The sequence below is a fragment of the Hemitrygon akajei genome, chromosome 22 (assembly GCF_048418815.1).
Source record: "Hemitrygon akajei chromosome 22, sHemAka1.3, whole genome shotgun sequence".
Classification (NCBI taxonomy): Eukaryota; Metazoa; Chordata; class Chondrichthyes; order Myliobatiformes; family Dasyatidae; genus Hemitrygon; species Hemitrygon akajei.
Window position 1 is genome coordinate 38,099,175 of NC_133145.1, and position 13,650 is coordinate 38,112,824.

Consider the following 13,650-nt stretch of genomic DNA (forward strand, 5'->3'; position numbering starts at 1 on the left):
TCAGAATGTTCCCTGTCTGCCAGGAGACCGGCCTTCACACTAGAGATCATGCATACCTATTTCCAAGGAGTCTGTAACCATCCTGTCACACAGCATTAACTGGTACAGTTGGTTGCTTCTGTGGAGGCTGAAATGGAGGACCCACAAAATCCTGCCCTCCTATTGCCTTCTCACCATGATCCACCTCTTGTTCAAGGGCTAGTTAGGGCTTTTTAGGAGCAACATAATATGAGAGTGCAGCTTGATGTTGTCTTTGAGCAGGGAAGGAGAAGGAACAGTGTTCAAGTAGGCTCATGGGGAAGAATCTGACATAGTACTAGGACATCAAAACTTAAATATAAAATAGTGAAACAACTGTTAAAATTCCAGTCTCAACAGGATGTAATGCTGGGCTTTATTGGTCAGACGTGTGAAGTATTGTGAGCAGTTATGGGCCCCATATCTAAGAAAGAATGTGTTGGCATTGGAGAAGGAACAGAGGAAGCTTACAAGGTTGATCCCAGAAATATAAGGGTTAATGCATGAGGAGCTTTTGATGGCTCTGGGCCTGAACTCAGTGAAGTTTAGAAGAATGAGAGGGGGAATCTCATTGAAACATAGTAAATATTGAAAGGAATAGACAGAATGGACGTGGAGCGAATGTTTCCAATAGTGAGAGAGTCTAAGTTGAGATGGCACAGCCTCAGAACAGAGATGAGTAGGAATTTCTTTGGCCAGAGCGTGGTGAATTTATGGAATTAGTTGGCACAGATAGCTGTGGAGGCCAAGTCATTGGGTATATTTCAAGCAGAAGTTGACAGGCTCTTGATTTGTAAGGATGTCAAAGGTTACAGGGAGAAGACAAAGGAATAAGGTTGAGTGCGAAAATAAGTTAACCATGATTGAATGGGAGAGCAGATTTGGTGGACTGATTGGCCTAATTATGATATAATGATATAATAATCCTATTATGATATAATGTGGCAGCTATTGGCATTGCTAAAGGTGCTTCCAAAGCCTTAACAGGAAAGCTTGTTAGTTCCAGTGCTGCTAGCTGAATCACCACTGATGAGTATACCAGCAAGGAAATATTGGAGAAAGCAATCTCTGATCATTTTAGCATGCACTGTAGTTTGGGCAGCTAACTATGAGCTTTATGGGTCTCCAGTCACATCTCCCAAGGTCAAAAGAGTGTCATTTATAAATAAAAAATATAAGTAAAGCAGTGTGTTGTGGTAGTGGTACATTGATCGTTCCAGTATTATTATTACAGCTACACATTAATAAATTGATGATGTTCTCCCCACCATCAAGGACATCTTCCAAAGATGGTGAAGCAGGAAGGTGGCATTCATCATTAAGGACCATCAACTATCAGGACATGTCCTCTTCTCATCAGGGAGGAGATACCAGAGTTTGAAGACCCAAACTTACTGTTTTAGGAACAGCTTCTTCCTGTCTGCCATCAGATTTCTGAACAGATTATGAAAACTACCTCGCCAGTCCTCGTTTACATTATTTATTTATTTTTATTGTAACTCGAAGTAGCTTGTTGCTGCTGTCACCAAGCAACAAATTTCACAATCTATGTCAGTTACAATCAATCTGGTTCTGGATCTTGTATGACTAGATGTGCTGTTGACAGATATAAGACCTGCTGGCATGAATTATGCCAGGAAGCCCCCAGTCTAATTTCCCCATGGCTCAGAAAATTTAACTCAGAAATTATCACTGTTCTAGGCTAAAATAATTTTCAAGAGATTTTGCATGAAAACCAGTGCCAGCTGATCTGCTTTCTCACCCTCAAACCTTGCTACAAACAAAGTATATTCGCTCCTGGATTGTTTAAGAATCTCTACTGTGTTACATTTTTATTTCTCACATATATTTCACGAGGTGAAGCATTATTTTTGAACCCATAAAGAAATATTGAAGTCTCCCAGTCAGAGAAATAAATAGTCACACAACATGTAAAATTCATCTGATGTCTGGAAGCACACTATTTGTTTCAGTGAGTTTGCACTTTCAACTGAAACTACTACTAATAAAATATATTCATTTTAAAAGCCCGGAAAATTTGATGAGCAACTAAACATAATTCATTTTACAGTGAACCATATGTCAAACTAAATAATTCTACTCTGCCCGTGATTTATTGAACAATCTGTAGGAATAATGTATGTCCGAATAATATGACATAAGGCATCATCACTTGGAGATCCTGACACATTTCAGTACAATCTTGAATACATGACACCTGTAAGGAGAATTTTCAGACACATTTTAAAGGAACATCAGACGTTAAAATCATAAATTAAAACTGTGTTGACAGCACCTTCACATAAAAAGCCTGCATGCATAATAGTGACATGATAGAACTGTAGCTAACAATGTCCCCTCCGGCAAAATTTCATTGCCTTCAATCAATCCTTGGTTCCCACCTGGGAGTAATTTGTCCAGTTAATTGGGAGCACTGGCAAGTGCTGTTTGCCTCAGTTAGGGTGTGAATTGCTGTGCTGGGAATGTATCGGGAGATACTGGCAGCTTGTGGTGACCAGCAGCAATCAGTTACACTGTTTGATATGCCTAACAAACAGTCACTTGACAGGTTATGGCAATAGATTCAGTTTCAGCTTGCCTTGCAGCATTGCATGGGGGTCAAAGTTACTTGAGGAAGTGACTGGCAAATTATGCTGCTTGTTTCTATCAAATGGAGCAGATGAAGTGTTTGTACTGGCAGAATGAGTTTGGCCTTGAGGTTAGATCTTTATCTTGGCTCTCTGCAGCATAGCTTCTTCTTCATGTTGTCAATGGTTTAATCTTGTACATACACCACTCGGTACAAGCTACTGTCATACTTGCTCGCTATCAACAGCTGTGGAGTTATTTACTCTTACAAGCAGCACACCTTTCTTTGAGTGGTTCTCATTACAGATTTCACAGGATCTATCCCTGTTGTTAATCTGAACAGACCTAGTTAGATGGAAATGCACATGGTGCTCTCCTGCCTTCACTGTGCCAACAGCTTAGTTAGCATTACTCTCCAAATATCCCATTGACCTGATCAAATTCTGTTCACAGTTATTGATCCAACCTAAATTCAATTGCTTCCAACATTATGACCAAATGCTGACTGGAATCAGATTACTCTCTGTTACAATTACACGGTTGCATGGGAGAATTAAAAACTGAGCACAGTTAAATGTATCTCTTTCATAATATAGCTGCAAGACAAAGAAGTTCGATATTGGCCTTGGCCTTGAATGAAATGCAATCTGACTTGATTGAGGCTTAGGCCACTGTTGTATTGTTCCAGTTCATGTAACTTTTTAACAAATAGGTCCACACACCACAAAGACTATGATCGAAATCTTGAGAAAAAGTTGACAATCTTGTTGCTTTTACCCTGTGTCTCCAAAGACTCTAACATAAATCAGTTCCATCAGGTGGAGCCTTGCACCTCCAGAGATAATTGAAACCATTCACAATACAGTGGTGCATTTGACAGCGGCTCTGTGACATAAAAGCAGCAATAGGTGGATTTGAATTTAATCATTCAATGCTTACAGCTGCTTTGAAATTGACAGTTGGATCTTGTGCTTGCTAAGCATGGCATCATATGTGTAGGGCTTTTTAGAAATGACCCAGTAGTTAATTATGCACTGTGGAAACAAAATTACCTTTTGGATCAAGTCTATGACCTTGGAGAATGACGGTCTGTTAGTGGAAATGCAAGATTTATGGTAATCTGCTGTAAACCATTTCAATCTATATAGACTTGCTTGTGCAACTGAGTATTACCGGTAATTATGATTAGAACAAGTTAGAAAGGTAAACAGAAGAGATTTTGCAGATGCTGGAAATCTTGAGCAACACACAAAATGTTGAGGAAATCAGGCAGCTTTCATGGAGGGGAATACATGTCAACATTTTGGGCCAGGACTGCAAATGAAGGGAGAACAAGCCAGAATAAGAAGGTGGGGGGAGGGGGGAGGGGGGAAGGGAAACTGGCAGGTGAACCCAGGTAAGGCGGGAGAAGAGGGAAATGAAGAAAGAAGCTGGGAGGTGATAGGCAGAAGAGGTAAAGAGCTGAAGAAGAAGGAATCTGATAGGAGAGGGCAGTGGACCGTGGAAGAAAGAGAAAGAGGAAGGCACCAGAGGGCACTGATGGGCAGATGACGAGAAATGAAGGGGTGAGAGGGGAGCCAGAATGGAGAATGGAAACAGAGAAAAGGTAGTAGGGAGATAAATTACAGGAAGTTGAAGAAATCGATGTTCATGCTATCAGATTGGAGGCTACCCAGATGGTCATCAGCCTGACTGTGGCCTCATCATAGCAGTAGAGGAGGTCCTAGACTGACATCGAAATGGGAATGGGAAGTCGAATTGAAATGGGTGGCCAGTGGGAAATTCCACCTTATGCGGTGGATGAAGTGAAGGTGCTCAATGAAGTGGTTACCCAATCTATGTCAGATCTCTTCTTCCATTTCCCTTTTTGGTTCCCCACTCACCGCGTTTGTTCTCTCACCTGAAATCACCTCCCTCTGGTTACCCTTCTTCCCTTTCTTCCATGGTCCACTGTGCTCTTCTCTCAGGTTCCTTCTCCAGTCCTTTACCTCTCCCACCTATTACCGGCTTCTCACTTTATCCTCCCCCCCCCTTTCACCCACCCACCCACCTTCTCTCTCACTTAATTCACCCATCACCTGCCAGCTCCCACTCCTTCCCTTCCCCCACTTCTTCCCCCTACCTTTCCAGTTCTGATGAAGGGTCCAGCCTGAAATTTTGACAGTTTGTACCCCTCCATAGATGCTGCCTAACTTGCTGAATTCATCCAGCATGTTGTGTGTTTTGAGTTGGAAGATAGCTTCTCTTTCATTAATTCCTTCCTTTATCAATTGGTAGCGGAATCCTTGTGTTTATGAAGAACTTATTTCTGACCTCTGAGGTAGTGGACTTCAGCCGGATAATAGCAGGAATGTTATTATTGTATGTGGTGGCCCTAAGCTGGTGAGGGGCAAGTTTGACTCTGCTCTGCTTCTGATCACCATTCCCTTGTGCATGCACAGATGACAGCTTTTCAAGTTCAGTTTATTGTCCTTCAAATGTCCACATATATATACCGCCAAATTTAAAGAACGTACCACCACACCAAGGTGCATGACTCAGTGCCTATCACTCACACACATAACACATAAATAATATTATCACAAAAAAGTTAACAAATAATAAGGTGCACATATGATATGGGTTAAAAAAACTAAACAGTACAACGCTAATGGTGCTGCATGCGTGATGAGACCTGGGCGGTGGCAGGAAGTTCAGTAGTCTTATGCCTGGGGGATGAAGCTGTTTCCATTCCTAACAGTTCTTGTCCTAATGTTACCACACCTCCTGCCTGATGGTAGGGCATCGAAGAGATTGTTGGATGGATGGGAGGATCACAGATAATGCTAAGGGCCCTGCATACGCAGCATTCCTGATTAATATCGCTGATGGGTAGAAAAGAGACCCCGATGATCCTCTCAGCAGTCCATAAGACCATAAGACATGGGTGCAGAATTAGGCCATTTGGCCCATCAGGTCTGCTCCGCCATTCAACCATGGCTGATCTTTTCTCCCCTCCTCAGCCTCGCTCGCCAGCCTTCTCCCTGTAACCTTTGATGCCGTGACAAATCCATGTCCAGTCCTTGCAATCCTTTGTAGGGTCTTGTGGTCAGATGCCTTGCAAATCTCGTACCAGACTGTGATGCAGCTCATCAGGACACTCTCGACGATACTCCTGTAAAAATTGGTTAAAATGGGGAGGGGAAGCTTCAAAATTTGCAAGATCAGTTCCGTGACAGAATAAACTTTTATTTCCTAAGGCTATGAAATGACTATTAAGTGGCATAGTAAGGCTGTATTGGGGTGACAGGGCAGTACAGAGACACGGCAGAAGTTACTTACCCAGGCAATAATCTATAATCTGCTACAATGAAGATACACAAAGAGTTCCCCATTTTTGTTACTGCTTGTAGGATGGTTGTTTCTCTTGCTTTGCTCTTAATAATTTCTGTTCATTGTATTTTGTGTCTGATGAGCTGCTCTGTTGCTGAATGGCATACACAGATAATTAGGTGCTTTTAATACGTGGGCATAAGCAGCAGCGAGTAAGTTTAAAAGCAAAAGCATCTCAGAAGGGAATGTCAAGAGAGAAAAAACTGATCTCAGTAAATAGGAGAATTCAACATGGTTTGAATACTGAAATTTGATAATTTTCATAGGAGCGAGTTTAAAGTGAAATTTAGGGATCTCTTTAATATTACAAACCAGATAGCAAATCCAGTTTAACAGGAAAATATTAACTCTTAAATCTCTGTATATTTTACAAGTTTTACCATTCAATTGATTGAAAAAGTTGCTCGGACATAGCAAAGGTTTATCCCTTGATTGAGACACAATTTAGTTATAATCAAAGCAATGTACTCTACCTTCCAAAATTATTTTACTGAAATCAAGTGATGGTATTTAGAGGTAAAGTGCAAATGCTAATTTAAAGTGTTGCACATACTAACAAGGAGTGAATATCCAGGGAAATTTTTGAGTTTTGTTGAGGAAGTTAACGTAGATTTGTTTATGCAGTTTGGTGCAGCTGTTAGCAATGTGATCAGTGAAGGTACGAGTAGACTTCCTCTTTTGTTGTCAGCACTAAATATCTGCAAGGGTGCTATCAATTGGTGTACTCAATTAGATACATCAATTCCATAATGAAATCAAGTGTAACTGACAACAAATAATACACACACACACACACACACACACACACACACACACACACACACACACACACACACACACACACACACACACACACACACACACACACACACACACACACACACCACTCCTGATCAAAGTTCAATTTCCTCCTTAATTTTAATGTCAATGCTACAATATTTCATTTAGTTCTTTTAAAATTAAGATGGTGAAATCTCTGTGACCTATGACAGGGAATGATTATTTATGCACCTTTATAATGACTGGCCTGCAGGAAATTCTCCGTTTCTATTGAAGAAGCTGTTGTGGCAAAGTTTTACAAATTGCAAACAGCCAAGAAAGGACCTGTGGGTACTACTTCTTCAAGGTAATTAAAGAGGATCCAGAGCTGGCTAATAACTTTACTTGCAGGCTACTAGAGAAAAGGAACCAGGAGAAAGGAAAGATATAATTGGATTACTTTCAAAGAGCAGGAACTGTCTACTTAAATCAAATTCATCTAGATTTGTCTCGAACGACATATCAGACAAGCCATGAACAAAGTATCATTTAAAAATTTCAAAGCATAAATATGGATCTTAATATAGTGCATTCTGGTATACTTATAGATTCAAGTGTGTATTTCCTATTTCAAATACTGGTTAATAATATTAAATCAAAGTACCAGAAAACATCAAAATCCTGATTATCTGCATCAATAGTGATTTCCATTTCTATTTTCATGCTCTACATTTTCCACGTGGTTACTCAGTATTCTCAACAGTTCATTTTTGTCCATACAAGTGTGTAATAATCCTGCAAGTACTCCGCAAGCTCTATCTTTCAGACATTGTAAACAGGCGGGAAGAAATTTGAACAATTTTGTTTTATAAGTTATGCATGTCATTGAAGGAACTTTGTGTTGTCTGCAATTCAAGCACATAATGTCTATGTCTTTACAGTTCTCACATAATATGGCACTGAGTGATTGAGAAAACATGAAATTAACAACTGTGAGTTATCAGAATAAGGCAGGGCTCAGGACAACACTGGGAATGATTCCCCCATTGATATCAAGCAGAAATTACCAAAATGCTATGATTATGGTTTTAGTAAAACAGTTATTGTACAGTATCACAGATGCTCATTTCTCTGATTTATTTGAGATAGGGACTAACAATCCAGGAGCTAATGCTCTGGAGGCGTGTTTTTAAAGCCTGGTTAATAAAAATTCAGTTAATTATTATGGAGGAATAAAGTTTTTATCTCAGAGTGGTGACCATAAAAATTTTGGATTGTTGGAGAAAGCAATGGATCTGCTGCTCTTGGTATTGACTCCAGATTCATAGCTAAGTATAGCTGTCCTCTGAAATGGCTTAGGAAACCATTTGGATCATAGGTATTTAGGCGTGGCTACAAAAGCTGCTTCTATTAGCAAAGCCCAAGACATGGGGATGGGGGACTTAATGGAACCACCTTCCTGAATTTGAACTGTTCCATTCAGCTTTGCTTCTTGACCACATAACATACACTCAGTGGCCACTTTATTAGGTACACCTGTACATCTGCTTGTTAATGCAAATATCTAATTAGCCAATCAAGTGGTAGCAACTCAATGCATAAAAGCATGTAGACATGGTCAATAGGTTCCATTATTGTTCAGACTAAACATCAGAAGAGGGAAGAAATGTGATCTAAGTTACTTTGTCCGTGGAGTGATTGTTAGTTCCAGATGGGAGGTGGTTTCAGTATCTCAGAAACTGCTGATCTCCTTGTAATTTCACACACACTCAGCAGTCTCTAGAGTTTACAGAGAATGGTGCAAAAAAGCAAAATTTCTAGTGAGCAGCAGTTCTGTGGTGAAAATGCCTTATTAATAAGAGAGATCAAAGGAGAATAGCCAGACTGGTTCAAGCTGACAGGAAGGCAACAGTAACTCAAATATCCACTCGTTCCAACACTGCTGTGCAGAAGAGCATCTGTGAATGCACAACATGTTGAACCTAAAAGTGGATGGGCTACAGCAACAGAAGACCACAAACATGCTCTCAGTGGCCACTTTATTAGGTACAGGAGGTACCTAACAAAGTGGCTACTTGTGTAGGTTCTCCAGGACTTCAAGATTAACTCCTATGGTGATGGACTTTTAAAATAATAAGCAGTAACTAATCTGGTTAGTACTTTCTGAATCTGTTTGTTCTTTAATTTCTGAAGTGTCTAGCTGATTATAGTTATAGCTGTGATCTAACTGAACTGATCTTAAGTTGTTCAGAAGAGTTTTGATAACAAGACTAGAAAATGTGCCTGTCCTCTATTGTAAAAGTAGGCAGGCTGCTGCTTGTAGGTACTGGTTCTGTCATAGCCGCATTTAAGCTGAAAGCATTATTTGAAAAATATTGCTTTAAGGTGGGATCCTTCCAGAATATTGGACAGATGGGTTAGAATGATTACTTTTGCTAAAGTCTAACCTGTCAGCCTGTAAGTTGTCAGAGATTTCACAATTTTCTTTTTCAGTACCTGTCAGTTGTGTTTGGGAACTCAAACAACTTTTTGGGTGAGGACCTGAGCAGACTCATAAATTCATAAACTGAGGCACAGTATAATTTTTTATTCTAAGGGCCTTCCCACTCTCAGTTGGCAAGCCTACACAGACAAAGCTATCGATCACACAACTCTGTAGATAATGTAACAATCTTAAAGCCAGTCACCCTTTAACAGCTGATCCTAAGTACACTATACTGTCACATAATAATCACTGTTATTATATGTTCCAGCCTTATTAGAAACCAGATTACCATTCACTAATGCAGAGTTGCATCATTCAATTTTGTTCACAAAACAAAGCATGTAATATCCGAGAACTCAAAGTTTTTAGAACAGTTAATCTCACTTCAGCTTAAATTTGTCCCAGCGGTCTACAGCCCTTTAAAGTGTTAAACAGACTGTTTTTGCTTTTCATTCCCTTTCTGTCATTGGATTGCCATCATGGGCTCACATCCAGATATTCTGAAAATGCCAAATTTTAAGTGCGTCCAGTCCACAACCAAACATTAAATAAAGCTTCAAGCATGCCTTCATTCTGTTTCTCCTATTGGTAATAGCAGTGTCATACCATAGAGATTTATTGTTTTAATTCACGAATCTCCTGGAGAGGACAACAGCTTGCATTTCTTTAGTGCCTCTAGAGTGAAGCAGAAGACATTTCAGCCTTTCTAGCACACATTTACATTAATTCAGTACTAAGAACATTACATTCTCTCCACAATTTCATCAACTGCTACAGCTCTGCCATTCTCTACCATTCACTCATTCACCAGTGGTAATTTACAGTGAGCAATTAACTGATCAACTTACACAACAACTGAGCAACCTGAGGAAATAGTCAGAGGAAACCCATAATGTCACGGGGAAACTACACACAAACAGTGATGCAAGTTGGTATTTAACTCGAACAACAGTTATCCAAGTCTCTTTAAGAGGGATCTCTGAAAGAAGAAAAGAGTGGTAAAGAGGCAGAGAGGAATAGAGGTCAGAGTTTTCTATTATCGTAGTTTATGACAGAGAGATGAAAATCAAAGGTAGGGATTGGAAAGGCCGCTCAAATATGCCAGGATAATGAACAGTGGCAACATCCTCAAGACAGGCCATGTATTTAAATGATATATATGTATATCCCTCTCCCTCGATGCTGTCGGAGGATGGTTCCGGAGCATGGTTTAATTGATGCAGGTTGTGGGTCTTAGACTCTAGTTCATATATGATATGGTTTTATAGTTTTTCTGGCTGCTCCTGTTCTTGTTGCTACTTCAGGCAGTTTTGAATCGGAGCAGCCGGCAGCTAACAAACTCTGAACTGAACTGAATGTGCCTTTTGATTTAATGTTTAATATTCTCCACTTTCACTTATTTTTGTTGCTGTTTGTGCGATTTCTTTTTTTTTTGCATGTGGGGGAAGGGGTTGATTATTTTTCTTTGAATGGGTTCCATGGTACTTCTTTGTTTCGTGGCTGTCTGTTGGGAAGACAAATCTCAAGAGTTGTACTTTAAATCTTTGGATAGAAGTCAAGGTTACAATGGTTGTCCAGCAAGAAGAGCATTAAATTGCTGAAGTAGTCAACAGGAGGTGAGAAACGTATTGATGAATGTCTCGGCAGCAGATAAACTGAGACAGGAATAGAGATGGCTGGTGGTGTGTGGTGAAAGTAGGCACTTTACTGATGATGAGGATTTAGACAGATCTCCCATGAAAGCTGCATGAAACATTTTCCCATGTTACACTTTAATTCATAATGAAAGATGTACTTTCTAAATGCTCAGGCATTTGATCATATGAATTGTGAATCTTAATATGCTAGACACATTTCAGTTTTCAATTATTTCAGCATGGTCACTTGACAAGGATACGAACAAGATCATCTAAGGACTTGGTGTTTAACTAGGAATAACCTCACCTGTGTTAGACAAGGTGTTTATTGAGGATGGTACTTAAGGAAGCCAGGGTCAGCTACATTAATTATCCCTACATTGAGAGTTCATACTGAAAAGTTCATTCCTCAGAAGTTTGTTTCAGCTTAGAACAGGGCAAACCTATCAATTTAAAAGGAGTATGAAATGTTTTTTAAAACATGCAAGAAACAAAATAAATATTGCAGTGATATACCAATTAAATTTCAAAAAAGTATCATTACTAGTATATTTAACCTGCTATAATTATATATTTAGTATACATAGCAACTTCTGTAAGCATTTCAATTATAACACTGTGGCTTATATAATTTTACTGATCCTGACACTATAATTTAGCTCATTAATTACAGGTATTGTGTCACACGTTCAATGCATTGCATTTGCAGGGATTCTGTGCAAAGTGAGGGTCAGTAATAAGATTGCAGAGTACTGATTCAATTATTTGTTATTTCATTTCCACTGATTGATATTTACTGCCTTTCAGCTTGTAACTGCAATCTGCACGCCCGTCGGTGCCGTTTCAACATGGAGCTCTTCAAACTTTCTGGTCGGAAGAGTGGAGGAGTCTGCCTGAACTGCCGCCACAACACAGCAGGTCGCCACTGCCACTACTGCAAGGAAGGTTACTATCGTGACATGACAAAGCCCATCACTCATAGAAAGGCGTGCAAAGGTATGTAAGAAGAGCCTGGGCTCTCACCTGGCAAGAGGATTATTTTTCTTTTGTCTGCCATCATAGTGGACTTCCGCTGGTGGAAGCTCCCTTGTTTGCAGAAACTTTAGCCCATCATTTTGGCACAGGGGGCTTTTGAGGAGAAGTTCTTTTGGAACACGTGTGACAGGACAAGGAAAATAAACAAAAGCTGACAACAGAGAAGGACAAAGGTGTGAGAGGATTCTCAGCTTTAGTTGTATGATTGAGAAGGACTGGCAGATCAAAACATTCACACAACACAGGTGTGTACGCCAGCAAACACACAGAAGTTACATTCAGCGGGATCAACCCCAGCACAAAGAAAGCCTCACACACACTGCTCAAAGCCGCATTTTAATCTCTTAACAAACTGCTCTAACACCTCTGAAAACAATGTTAGGTCTTTGAAATAACTCCTCATGCCTTGCCTTTTGTAAAGCTCTTTTAGTTCTTTCTAAAGATAAACAAGGGATTTGAGTATTATTTTGCTGTCTTTTATTTAATGCTTCTATTTGGAGGGAATGCTTAAAGGTATATTGAAAAACACCTCGTTTTTACACTGCTAATTAATCAGGACTATATAGTAATTACATCTGTTTGCCGAAATGTGACAAACAAAGCAAGTTTCTCGACTCACCATCACTTCCTGCCAATTGTGCAATTCCAATTCTAAAACTCAGTGTTTAGAAATGATTAGTTCTTTATCTGAATTTTACTGAAAGGAAAATGACTAAACTAAAAGCTGAATAAGGATAAATTGTCCAGGTTTTTTAATAGTAATTTGGTTGAAATGATATAAAATCTATATTTTAACTCTTTCATTGATGGGTTTCAGTTTCTTCAATCATTTACAAAAAAGTATTTGAAACTAGTTAAGCCACAATGAAGCATTTTTCAGTTATTTCCACTCATTTTTGAAAAAGAATGGGAATTAATGTTGTGAAAAGATGTCACTGATTCAATAATGTAAATAGTACTTCTGCATTATTTTTGTTAAAGTTTCAATTGATGTACATTAAAATATTACCTTTCTCTAGCATAATATTGTTCCCTGAACAAGTTCAGAATGTTAAAAATAGTTTCCAACTGCCAAGGTACAATAAGCAATAATGAGAAATGACTCTCCATCTACTTAATCAATTCACTGAATGTTAAAGATCGAGTTGTTATGTAAACTTAGGTATTCAATTTTTTTAAAAATATATAGTCGTGGGAATTTTAGTTTTGTGCACATGAAGGCTATTAATATAAATGTTCTTAATATAGTCAGTGTTGTGCTAAGTAAACAAATATAACAGACAAATTAAATATACTTGGTAAACTACTGCAACAGCATCTAAATGAAGTCCTCTAAAAGAATCATATCAAATAGCACAGATATCAATAATCTGGACATATTTTAAAAACTTAAAATATAAAGAAACTTAATTTAAACCTTGTCATGTCAGAAACACAAATATAGTCATTTCTATTTGTGAAAGCTTAATTATCAATATACTTAAAACCCAAAATTACAAACTAGTGCTAAATTTATAGCTCTTTAACTATAAACTCTCATTCATTATTTAACATAACTATCCAAAGATTTAATTGACTTTTGAGTAAACTCCCATTGCTAATAAAAGCAAAAGTGCTATCAGAATACCTGTATCCAATAATTTTCCACAATTGTGTAACATTCACTAGTAAAATAGCAGGCTTAGATTCTGAACGATACAATAATTACTACCTTCAGCTCTGAATCAGATCGTAAAACAAGAAGAATTTAAAAAC

The 13,650-nt window shown here is 38.7% G+C and overlaps 1 protein-coding gene and 1 long non-coding RNA gene across 4 annotated transcripts in view; one reads left to right on the plus strand and one right to left on the minus strand.

Annotated features, from left to right (window-relative positions):
* LOC140714640 (uncharacterized) overlaps positions 1-13,650 on the minus strand; it is a 167,375-nt gene that overhangs the window by 146,346 nt on the left and 7,379 nt on the right. The gene's annotated exons all lie outside the window — the stretch shown is intronic.
* LOC140714638 (netrin-1) overlaps positions 1-13,650 on the plus strand; it is a 182,056-nt gene that overhangs the window by 76,682 nt on the left and 91,724 nt on the right. For all 3 annotated transcript variants that reach the window (XM_073026018.1, XM_073026019.1, XM_073026017.1), the window contains one exon: positions 11,668-11,856. In XM_073026018.1, coding sequence (XP_072882119.1) covers positions 11,668-11,856 — 189 coding nt within the window. The remainder of the gene's footprint in view (positions 1-11,667; positions 11,857-13,650) is intronic.